The 12551-nt window shown below is 39.3% G+C and overlaps 1 protein-coding gene across 1 annotated transcript in view; it reads left to right on the top strand.

Moving 5' to 3' along the window:
- The window catches only part of LOC132889163 (cytochrome c oxidase assembly protein COX20, mitochondrial), a 16609-nt gene extending 4492 nt beyond the window's left edge, over window positions 1-12117 (top strand). The window contains exons 3-4 of the mRNA XM_060925400.1: window positions 2875-2938; window positions 11828-12117. Coding sequence (XP_060781383.1) covers window positions 2875-2938; window positions 11828-11954 — 191 coding nt within the window. The 3' untranslated portion in view covers window positions 11955-12117. The remainder of the gene's footprint in view (window positions 1-2874; window positions 2939-11827) is intronic.
- The last annotated feature ends 434 nt before the right edge of the window (window positions 12118-12551 follow it).

The raw sequence follows: 12551 nt of genomic DNA on the forward strand, positions 1-12551 counted from the left end.
TGAGGAGACAAGTTGCTCAAGTTTAGGGATAGGAATGTTAACCCATTCTTGTCTAATGTAGGATTCTAGTTGCTCAACTGTCTTAGGTCTTTTTTGTCGTATCTTCCCCTGTCTAGAAGTGATCCAGGATGTTATTATTATCTCTGGTGGGACAGTTAATAATGCTGGATATGTTTTGGTAGTTCCAGGTTTGATTTTGCCCTGTTAAAGTCCCCAAGAATTATGAAAAGTGCATCTGTGTGTTTTTGTTCCCTGCTGGCTAGCTGATCAACCAGGGTTTACAGAGCATCATCCACGCTAGCCTGAGGTGGGATGTAAACACTAACCAGGATGAAGGAGGAAAACTCCTGTGGTGAATGAAATGGCTTGCAATTTAGGAACAGTAACTCCAAATTCAGCCTGCGGTATTTACTAAGCACTGAGACATCTGTACACCAACCTTCATTTCTGTAGAAGCAAATTCTACTGCCTCTCTTTTTCCCCCAATAGTTCCACTATGCGATCTGCTCGGTATAAGTGAAAGCCTGGGACCAGTAGACCACTGTTGGGGATTGAATCATTAAGCCAGGTCTCACTTACTCCTTTTCCACCAAATCAGTTCCAGGGCTCTTTCGGGGCCAGTGCTGGTTCACAACTCGTTCAACTTGCGAGCCAGCTGAGAACCAGTTTGCTTTTCCATAGCTCCGGGTGCTAAGCGGAGCCATGTCATTACGTCGCTGTATACGTCAGTTTGTCTGTGAAGATTCTCAGTCATCCAGGTCATAGTAAACTGTGGGTGGTAAAAGAGAGCAACTGGACTTGCTTGAAGATTCTTGAAGACGTTTCACCTCTCATCCGAAAGGAGAACTGAAGAAGCCTTTCGGATGAGAGGTGAAACATCTTCAAGAATCTTCAAGCAAGTCCAGTTGCTCTCATTTACCACCCACAGTATACGTCAGTTATGTCGCTGCGTTTATATAAACCTTGGCGCGAACATCGTAGCAACAACAACACGGAGAAGGAGCAGCAGCAGCAACAACAACAACAATAATAATGGATGACTTCGCATTTGTACAGCTGCTGCTTCTCGCCGCTTAAAAATGGCGACCTTTTGCGATCTTGCTATTGTTGTTGGTCTTAACAACTCCACCCCCCAGCTGACGTAAGTGGTTCTTTCCTCTGGCCCAGCAAAGAGTTGGTGCTAGCCTGGAACCGTTTTTTCTGGCCCCAGAGCCAGTTCTTTGTCAGTGGAAACAGAAAACCCGGTTCCAAACTAAGCACTGGCCCCGAACCAGCCCTGGAACTGCTTTGGTTGAAAAGGGGCAAGTGAAACAGAGGGCAGCAGAACATGCCAAGTCCTTGTTCATTCCATTGAGAAGAAACAGCTCATCCATTTTGTTGGGCAGAGAGCAAAGATTCGCCAGGTGGATTGATGGAAGCGGAGTTCTAAAACCCCGCATATGGAGTCCCACGAGCGCACCGGCCCACTTACCCCTTCTGTCTCCCCTCCATGTCCCATAGAGCACCACTCCTCCAACTAAAATTTCCTTAAGAAAACTTCCTGTGTTCGTGAAGTTGGGTGAAAATTTATTGGGAGTGATAAGCAGTTCTTCTCTGCTGTAAGTGATTGGGTTCGAATTACCGGACGTGCAGAGAATAAACAAAATGCTAGAGAGCGCAGTGCCAAGGCTGCCGTCTGCGGCGCTGACATGATTTTTTTTTTATTATTACATAAGAGAGCACTTTTCAGATTAAAAAAGAAAACATAATGAAGGCTACTGGGTTTTGCTGCAAAGTTAAGAAGCGAGTGTGACAGTCAAAGTGTCCAGAAGAACTGTGGCTGGTTCTGCAAGATGCTCAGTAAAACCTACAGCTCATTTCCTTATAAAGCTGCACTAAATGTACCTGACACTGCTATTATTTTTTTTTTAAGTAAAGGGTTGTCTCACGCCAAATATTGAGTTTGTTTCATTTATTATGGTTTACTGCTGTTTATAGTATTTTTTTTTAATGTTGAAACATTTAATTTCATTATTTTTCAGCCTTTTTTGGTCGATAGCATTTCTGTACATGTGCCTAAGACTTTTGCATGGTTGTGTGTATGTGTGTATACACACACACTGTACACGCAGTTATTCCACAAAAACGAGTCGTCCATGAGCTGATAGCCGACGAGGCGCATAGTGCCGAGTATAATGCCATGTATGATGAGATTGAGTAGAATAACTGTTTTATTATATACACATTCACTGGATTTTGAGAAAGGAGCATTTTTATTTTTTCCAAATTCGATAAGTAAAATCTTTATACAAAACGTCCAACAAAGTCATTTCCGCTTAGAATTTAAACAAACCAGTGAAATGACAGTAGCAATGTGTGAAAAACGCTATAATAATAATTCTTGAAAAATAAAAAAAGAGAAGTTCTTACCATCAAATACTTTCATTCCATATTTTGTTGCTTTTCTTGTATTTTTTAGGGTTTTGTTTTTGAGTAGAGTTTTTATTTCATCATCAGTTGTTTCAGTAACACTCTGCCATTTTGTTTTTCTCTACTCATGGTATATGAGCTGATAGCTTAGTAGCAGAGTAGCCAATCAGAGTGCGCGATTGCTCATATCCAGTGAATGTGGATAGATTGGCTACTCTACTACTAGGATATCGGCTCATAAAATACCTTCAATAAGAGAGTGACATGAATCAGCTCAACAAGTAGCAGTACAGCAAAAGAAAACACATCTAGACCAAACAAACAGATAGAGATGGAGCTGAGGGCTTTCCTGCATCGATGTTCATCGTGATCTTAAAAAAGCTTCAGACTTCCCATTTTGTTTCAGACTGATCTGCTTTCACAGATTGCTGTGTTTTTTGATGGTTTGTTTCCTCTCTCCATCAGGCAGAGTGAAGCGCTCATTCCATGTTGGCATGGCTGGATTCATGCTCACAACACTGGCTTCATGGTGCGTAAGCCCACATTTAAAGAGCAGCAATATGTATCGTGCTGTTCTTGTGTTAATATAACTACAGCTACTGAACTCAGTACTGTACATCAAAGAAAATGGTTTTGGTGAAATAATCTTCACGGTACATGATTATTGTCTTCCATTTAAGTGAGTAACTATAATCACTACAGTTATGATTTCATTTAGGACAATAGCTACTACAGAACAAAGTTTTTATTTATCTTCTCTGATCTCCAGGTTGGAAAGGGAATGACGAGAGAATCCTTAAAGTGGTTTCAGATAACCCTAAAAGATACATTTTATTTTAAGTTTCCGTTTATGATGTTCGCAGATAACAGAATGCTCAACTTGCGTAACGTTTTTGTACTAAATAGACACTTGTTAAAGCTGAAGATGTCACATAATGGACACATAAGGGTAATTCCTCCCCAAATCACCAGATTTAGAAAAACGTTCGCCACTGACCATCTCAGTTTTGCTTCATACTTTCTGGAAATATTGTCAGTGTGCCCAATAAATAGTGTACAAAATTTTAGGCTTGTATCTTCATTAGTTTCTGAGATATAGGGGCTTTAAAAAAGGGGCGTGGCCCCAATTTCACTGTTGAAACGCATGCTATGGAAAACGGACCTAAGTTCCATAAGTCATTACTTTTAAACTATTCGTGCAAGCTAAATGAAATTTTCAGGGATTGTTCTTCAATGCCAGACGCCTTTAAATACTAAAATAGAAAAGTTCACAGTTCAATATTTGGCAAGTTATGGCTTGCTTAAAATCATAAGAAAATGTCTTCTATCGTGCTTTGGAGCAAATTTGATGTCCCATATCTCCACATTAAAGCACATCAGATCTTTCAAATTTTCTTATTTATTACTCATGTTATAGTACTCTTTAGGCAACTAGGTATGTGTTCAAAAGAAATCAGACTTTCTGATTTATTAGGCTTAAAAAAAAAACATTTTGCGCCTATAATTCAAATGCATATTACAAATGTATGACAAGGTCTACCATAAAAACAATTATACCACTGGAAAGAGCTTGTTCTGATTAGCAAATGCACAAAATATGAAGTTGGTACCCTAAACCAAACTATAAATATTAAGGTATCAAGTACGGCATGTTTTACGATAGACGGAAATGCTGTTTTGACGCATATAATCTACTTGGATGCATCCAGAGATGCATAAAAACTGAAAAACCACAAAATTCATGAGGATTTTTATCACTATCCCTTAGAAGCACATATTTGAGCTTCCATTTGCCAGCCAGATACATCCCCAGTTGAAAAAGGTCATTTATGTCAGTGGTGGATCAGCAGCCCAATACAAAAACTATAAAAATTTCACAAATCTAATAAAGCATCCAGACGATTTTGGACTGTTGGCAGAATGGCATTTCTTTGCAACTCTTCATGGTAAATCACCCTGCGATGGTATTGGAGGCACTGTAAAGCAGTCAGAAGCTCGAGCTAGCTTACAGGCAGTTACGAGTGATCACATACTAACCCCATCTGATCTGTTTTTGTGGGCAGAAAAACATCAAGAACATCCATTTCATCTGGGTTGGTACAGGGGAAGTTATGGAGAGTGGAAAAAACATTGGAGACCAGATTTTCAAGGTCGTTACTATTCCTGGAACAAGAGACAACCACTCATTCGTTCCAGTCATGTCCAACCAGCTGCAGGTCAGCAGGGTTTCAGGTGGTCCTAGCTTCATTGTGGATATGAGTGGGAATCGGCCACAAGTAATGCATAAAACCCCTGTTAAATCAGCAGTCTCTCTGGCAGATACAATTCCTGGTAAATATGTTGTATGTTTGTATGACAGACAGTGGTGGATAGGCAACATTCGTGCATTATCAGAGGAGGAACAAGATGTACAAGTAACATTTATGCATCCTCATGGTCCCTCTCAGACTTACAGCTGGCCCAGGAGAGAGGATAACTGTTGGGTCCCTCTGGTTCATGTCATGAAAATCATTGATGCCCCACTTGCATCAACTGGCAGGCAGTATAAACTTCCATCTGATGTGGAAAAGCAAATCAATACACTGTTTAAGCTCTTCAAATAAAGTATTTTTAAGGTTGTTATTTTTCCTACACTGTAGGTTTGTAATTGTATTGTAATATACTACCTTAAAAAAGCATTTCCGTCTATCGTAAAACATGCCGTACTTGATACCTTAATATTTATAGTTTGGTTTAGGGTACCAACTTCATATTTTGTGCATTTGCTAATCAGAACAATCTCTTTCCAGTGGTGTAATTGTTTTTATGGTAGACCTTGTCATACATTTGCATTATGCATTTGAATTATAGGTGCAAAATGTTTTTTTTTTAAAAAGCCTAATAAATCAGAAAGTTTTTGATTTCTTTTGAACACGTACCTAGTTGCCTAAAGAGTACTATAACATGAGTAATAAATAAGAAAATTTGAAAGATCTGGTGTGCTTTAATGTGGAGATATGGGGGGTCAAAGTTGCTCCAAAGCACGATAGAAGACATTTTCTTATGATTTTCAGCAAGCCATAACTTGCCAAATATTGAACTGTGAACTTTCTATTATAGTATTTAAAGGCGTCTGGCATTGAAGAACAATCCTTGAAAATTTCATGTATCTTGCATGAATAGTTTAAAAGTAATGACTTATGGAAGTTAGGTCCGTTTTCTGTAGCACGCGTTTTAACAGTGAAATTGGGGCCACACCCCTTTTTTAAAGCCCCTATATCTCAGAAACTAATGAAGGTACAAGCCTAAAATTTTGTACACTATTTATTGGGCACACTGACAATATTTCCAGAAAGTATGAAGCAAATCTGAGATGGTCAGTGGCGAGGACTCTGGTGATTTCACATGGATTGACCCATAATGGCAAATCCAGCTTCCGTGAGCTTTTACAGCTTTGTGAAGATCAATGAAGCCCTTTTGGTTTTACATTTTTCACAGCAGTAGCTGTGTAACTGGGGCTGAATCTGAAATGCTCTGTACTTCCTATATACTGCTTTCAGATATCTCAGTGTGCAAAATCAGTTGCACATACATACATAACATACAGCGGCAAGAAAAGTAAGTGAACCATTTGGAATTACCTGCTTTTACGTACAAACCCCATTTCCAGAAAAGTTGGGCTATTTTCCAAAATGCAAGCAAAACAAAAATCTGTGATTTTATTAATTCACGTGAACCTTCATTTAACTGACGAAAGTACAAAGAAAAAATTTTCAGTAGTTTTACTGACCAACTTAATTGTATTTTGTAAATATAAACAAAGTTAGAATTTGATGCCTGCAGCATACTCAAAAAAAAGTTGGGACAGAGGCAAAATAAGACCGAAAAGTTTATAGGATATTCAAGTAACACCATTTTGGAAGATTCCACAATAAGCAGGTTAGATGGTATCATGATTGGGTATAAAAGGAGCGTGCACCAAAGGCTCAATCTTTGCAAGCAAGGATGGGTCGTGGCTCACTCCTTTGGGCCAAACTTTGAGAAACAATTGTCATTCAATTTAAAAAGAACTTTTCTCAATGCAAGAGTGCAGAGAATTTAGGTCTTTCAAAATCTACAGCACCGAATATTGTAAAAGGATTCAGGGAATTCTGAGACATCTCAGTGCGTAAAGGGCGAGGTTGGAAACCACTGCTGAATGTGCGTGACCTTTGAGCCCTCAGGCGGCACTGCCTGAGAAACCGTCATGCTAACGTGACAATTATAGCCATGTGGGCTCGGGAGTACTTCGGAAAACTGTTGTCACTTAACACAGTCCGTCACCGCATCCAGAAATGCAACATGAGACTGTACCGTATTACACAAAGAGGAAGCCATTCATCAATTCTATGTAGAAACAACACCGATTTTCTCTGGGCCTGAACTCATCTCAGATGGACCGAAAGACAGTGGAAACGTGTGCTGTGGTCAGATGAGGCCACCTTTCAGCTTGTTTTCTTCACGTGTGTGAAGGTACCATTAATATATTGGGGCACATATTGGGATTTTAGAGAGACATTCATCAAGGCAATGTCTCTTCCCAGGAAGCCCATGCTTATTTCAGCAGGACAATGCTAGGCCTCATTCTGCATGGGCTACAACAGAATGGCTTCATAGACAGTGTGTGTGTGCTTGACTGGCCTGCTGCCAGTCCAGATCTGTCTCCTATTGAGAACGTATGCGGCATCATGAAGCGGAGAATCAGACAACGGTGACCACGGACTGTTAAGCAGGTGAAGTCTTGTATCAAGCAAGAATGGACAAAAATTCCAATTGCATAACTGCAACAATTAGTATTCTCAGCTCCTGTGCAATTAAAAAGTGTTATTAAAGAAAAGGTGATGTAACACAATGGTAATAATGTCTCTGTCCCAACATCTTTTTGAGTGTGTTGCACAAAAGATACCGTACCTTTGAACATATTCCAAAACAACAATTTGTGTGTTATTAATTAAAACAGATTGTCTCATCTCATCTCATTATCCACCAACTGTGTAGGAGGAGGTTATGCTTTCGCTTTTGTTTGTCTGTTCCCAACATAACTTAAAAAGTAGCAAACGGATTTTGATGAAATTTGGAGGAAAGTTGGGCCATGGGCCAAGGATCAATAGTTTGACGCAAGGATCAAGAGTTTGACGCAAATCCAGATATGTACTGTGTGTGGATCCAGGATTGTTTTTTTCTCTTCCCAACATAACTCAAAAGGTAGTGAACGGATTTGGATGAAATTTGGTGTACATTTTTAGTATTATCCTAGGTTCAGAGGATTTTGATGTGGATCATATGTGGCTTGGTAGAGGTATGAACTCTACCAGGTGCCTTTCTACAGTAGTTGTAACTTTAGATGAGGATCAGACCATATTTTAAGATGAAGTTATACATAAATGCAGGTAATTCTGAAGGGTTCATTTACTTGCCACTGTACATGACAAATTTTTTGACTAGATTTTGAACTGTTTAGTGTTCCCAGATGTTTGACTAGTAGCATAGAATCAAGTAATTTTCCACAACACGCAGGACTATTTCTGAATAGAATGCCAAAAATTTGTTCTTGTTGAAATCATGCCAAAACAATTTTTAATTATTATTATTATTATTATTATTATTATTGTTATTGTTATCGAGCCTTCTTGCTTGTTTTGCTAGCAGTTATCCTTTTCAGAACCTGAGTTATTAAGTAAGGATTGGCTCTGAGAGCACAGTTTGGGCTCACAGCACTGTCTTCATATACATGGTTTGCAGGTCCTGCTGTCGCTATCGTAACACTAATTTAAAACAAAATGGCGGTGCGGCTTTATTGTGCCCAGCCACGTATTGTGGGCAGATAAGGGACAAGGTACATACTCACCAGGCATTTGTGGAATCATGTTATGCCTTAAAAAGGCATGACAAAGGTTTATTTTGCAGTCTTCCAAACTGTAGTTTACATGTGGTTTTGTTTTTGTACAGACAATAATCTGGTTACTACAGAGCCCCTAAAGGAATACTTTTGTATAAATAAGGAAAATGAGTTTCTTGTACATACAACTATAACCCTTTTCTACCAACAGGTTCCGTTCTTGTTCGAGCACCAAATTTTGAACCCTTCAGTGTCGAGTTTCTCAAAAGTCTCAGTGCTAAGAGCGTCTTAACTAGGAGAGAGTCGTTCATTGTGCTGCTCACTCTACCATTTAACGATCTTTGTGCTGCGGTGCTTTTGGGAAACTCGGCGCAGAGCACTTCGACCAAAAATAAATTGGTTCGGAACCTGAAAAGTTGTTTCCCAGCTGGAACCAAAATATCGCTGTTTTTTCCAGCACGAACCATGACATCAGGGGGTGTGTTAGTAGTCTGGAGAGGAAGCAGAGTGCAGCAATTGAGAACGCAATGAAAAAGGATACATCTTCAGAAAAACATGGACTGAAAACAAATATCTGCAATAACAGAACAAAAGCTTGCAGGTAATCAGCGCGAGCCGCCATCTTGCTCTGACTGTTTGCAACACCCATTGTACAACGCCCCCCTGTTCATGACGCATCCTTTATTACAACGGTTCCGCTCGAAACTGGTGGAAACTTGGGCTAGTTCACTAGCTGGCACCAAGGTTCAAAGAATCCTGAATGGAACCAGTTCAAGAACCCGTTCTTTGTTGGTCAAAAAGGGGTTCCCTGTGAAAAGCTCAGTGAACTCCATAAATATGATGGAGAATGGCCGTACATGGGGATATATTCAAGAACGCAAAATGTACCAGAAGATATCATAACAGACGATGTGTGCACCGGATACTTTCGATAATTAATTTTTTTTTTTTTATCCCCCTCTGCCCAGAAGGCCCGAAGGGGTATTATGTCGTGACGATGTCTGTCCGTCCGTCCCGGGAAGGGTGCTCACCTTCTGAAATCAACTCCCCTCACAATTTTTGGAGGAATTTCACAAAACTTGACAGGATTCTTTGTTATATGTCGGTAATACGCATATTGCAATTTTGTTCAATTCAGTTGCATTTTACCACAGTTGCAGCCCTTGATTACCAAACTTGTACTTTTTGACAATTTCATGAGGGCGTGCTTGTCTTCTGAAATGAACAACTCTCACAATTCTTGGCGGAATTTCACAAAACTTAGCAAAGGCTTTGTGTTTTATGTTGTTAATATGCATATTGCAATTTAGTTCAATTCGGTCAAATTTTTTCAGAGTTAGGCCCTTTGATTACCAAACTTGTACAACCCCGATTCCAAAAAAGTTGGGACAAAGTACAAAATTGTAAATAAAAATGGAATGCAATGATGTGGAAGTTTCAAAATTCCATATTTTATTCAGAATAGAACATAGATGACATATCAAATGTTTAAACTGAGAAAATGTATCATTTTAAAGAGAAAAATTAGGTGATTTTTAAATTTCATGACAACAACACATCTCAAAGTTGGGACAAGGCCATGTTTACCACTGTGAGACATCCCCTTTTCTCTTTACAACAGTCTGTAAACGTCTGGGGACTGAGGAGACAAGTTGCTCAAGTTTAGGGATAGGAATGTTAACCCATTCTTGTCTAATGTAGGATTCTAGTTGCTCAACTGTCTTGGGTCTTTTTTGCCGTATCTTCCGTTTTATGATGCGCCAAATGTTTTCTATGGATGAAAGATCTGGACTGCAGGCTGGCCAGTTCAGTACCCGGACCCTTCTTCTACGCAGCCATGATGCTGTAATTGATGCAGTATGTGGTTTGGCATTGTCATGTTGGAAAATGCAAGGTCTTCCCTGAAAGAGACGTCGTCTGGATGGGAGCATATGTTGTTCTAGAACCTGGATATACCTTTCAGCATTGATGGGGTCTTTCCAGATGTGTAAGTTGCCCATGCCACACGCACTAATGCAACCCCATACCATCAGAGATGCAGGCTTCTGAACTGAGCGCTGATAACAACTTGGGTCGTCCTTCTCCTCTTTAGTCCGAATGACATGGCGTCCCTGATTTCCATAAAGAGCTTCAAATTTTGATTCGTCTGACCACAGAACAGTTTTCCACTTTGCCACAATCCATTTTAAATGAGCCTTGGCCCAGAGAAGACGTCTGCGCTTCTGGATCATGTTTAGATACGGCTTCTTCTTTGAACTATAGAGTTTTAGCTGGCAACGGCGGATGGCACGGTGAATTGTGTTCACAGATAATGTTCTCTGGAAATATTCCTGAGCCCATTTTGTGATTTCCAATACAGAAGCATGCCTGTATGTGATGCAGTGCCGTCTAAGGGCCCGAAGATCACGGGCACCCAGTATGGTTTTCCGGCCTTGACCCTTACGCACAGAGATTCTTCCAGATTCTCTGAATCTTTTGATGATATTATGCACTGTAGATGATGATATGTTCAAACTCTTTGCAATTTTACACTGTCGAACTCCTTTCTGATATTGCTCCACTATTTGTCGGCGCAGAATTAGGGGGATTGGTGATCCTCTTCCCATCTTTACTTCTGAGAGCCGCTGCCACTCCAAGATGCTCTTTTTATACCCAGTCATGTTAATGACCTATTGCCAATTGACCTAATGAGTTGCAATTTGGTCCTCCAGCTGTTCCTTTTTTGTCCCTTTAACTTTTCCAGCCTCTTATTGCCCCTGTCCCAACTTTTTTGAGATGTGCTGCTGTCATGAAATTTCAAATGAGCCATTATTTGGCATGAAATTTCAAAATGTCTCACTTTCGACATTTGATATGTTGTCTATGTTCTATTGTGAATACAATATCAGTTTTTGAGATTTGTAAATTATTGCATTCCGTTTTTATTTACAATTTGTACTTTGTCTCAACTTTTTTGGAATCGGGGTTGTACTTTGACAGTTTCATGAAAGTGTGCTCATCTTCTGAAATTAACTCCTCTCACAATTTTTGCAGGAATTTTCCAAAACTTTGCAGAAGGCCTTGCTATATGTCGGTAATGTGCATATTACATTTTCGTTCAATTCGGTCACATTTCACCAAAGTTATGGCCCTTGATTACCAAACTTGTATTTCGAAAATTTCATGAGGGTGTTTTAAGGACTTATAGCATAGATATAGTTGTCAGCGGGGGATATTGTGGTCTTGGAGCACTCTTGTTTAACACGTCCCTTTCGGGGCTCTGTAGATTACAAATGCATTAGAAAAATGTTTTATATCATAATTTGTTTAATCTTTTTCGGTTAACTATTGATAATTTTCTATTTGTGTTTAAATTGAAAATCATGACGATTAAATTCTGGATATTTTTTAAAGTAATAATTAAGCTTCAATCGCCTAAACAGCAGCTAATCTAAACAAATTGAAACTTTTTCAAAAGATTCCAAGTCATCCTTGAGTAAAGCAAATTTTCACCTTTTTTTTTTTTTTTTTAAATACTAAATGACTGCAGTGATTTTGTATTTCTTGTCTTATTTGTTTTAGGTTCTCGTGTCGGTATAACAATGCAAGACTGCGGATGCAGCAGAAGATGATTCAGGAGGGAATTAAGAATAAAGTTATTTATGAGGGGACGAGTCATGATCCTACACGAAAAGCAGGAGATCGGTGAAGTCACAGTATTTACTCCTGTGACCTTTACATTGATTTATCAGCTAAACAGCGGTTTGTTCAGTGTAATGCTGAAGCTTTGACGAAGCTGTTGCATTAAAAATCTGTTTATACGATGAAGTCAATATTTGACTAATGGGAAAAATATAATAATAGGAACACAACGAATGGCTCTGTGAATTATTCTGTATATGTTTTAATTATATATATACACACACACACACACACACACACACAGTATGTGTACAGTACTGGACAGTTGATGACTGGTTGGGAAAAGCTCAGGTGATGTTTTCCCAATAGGCTCTTTGCAGCTAGAGGTCACGTGCTTGGATACCACATAGCAACGCCATACTGGAGAGCAAGCTTTCAGGTAAACAAAACCCTCGACAAGGTCAGGAACAAAAGTTTCAGCAGTTTATAGCATTCAATCTCTTTCCCTTTCCAGAAGAATTGTCAAAGTAATTTCCCGTTAACCTGAAGCTCATTTTTACAGGAAAAAAATGATTTTATCACGAACTCATTGACTTTTAACAGACAGCGTTTGGATCTTCACAGCCAAACAACATGGTGACTTTGCAAGTTATGTACACCAAAA

This window comes from Neoarius graeffei, chromosome 7 (assembly GCF_027579695.1).
Source record: "Neoarius graeffei isolate fNeoGra1 chromosome 7, fNeoGra1.pri, whole genome shotgun sequence".
Lineage (NCBI taxonomy): Eukaryota > Metazoa > Chordata > Actinopteri > Siluriformes > Ariidae > Neoarius > Neoarius graeffei.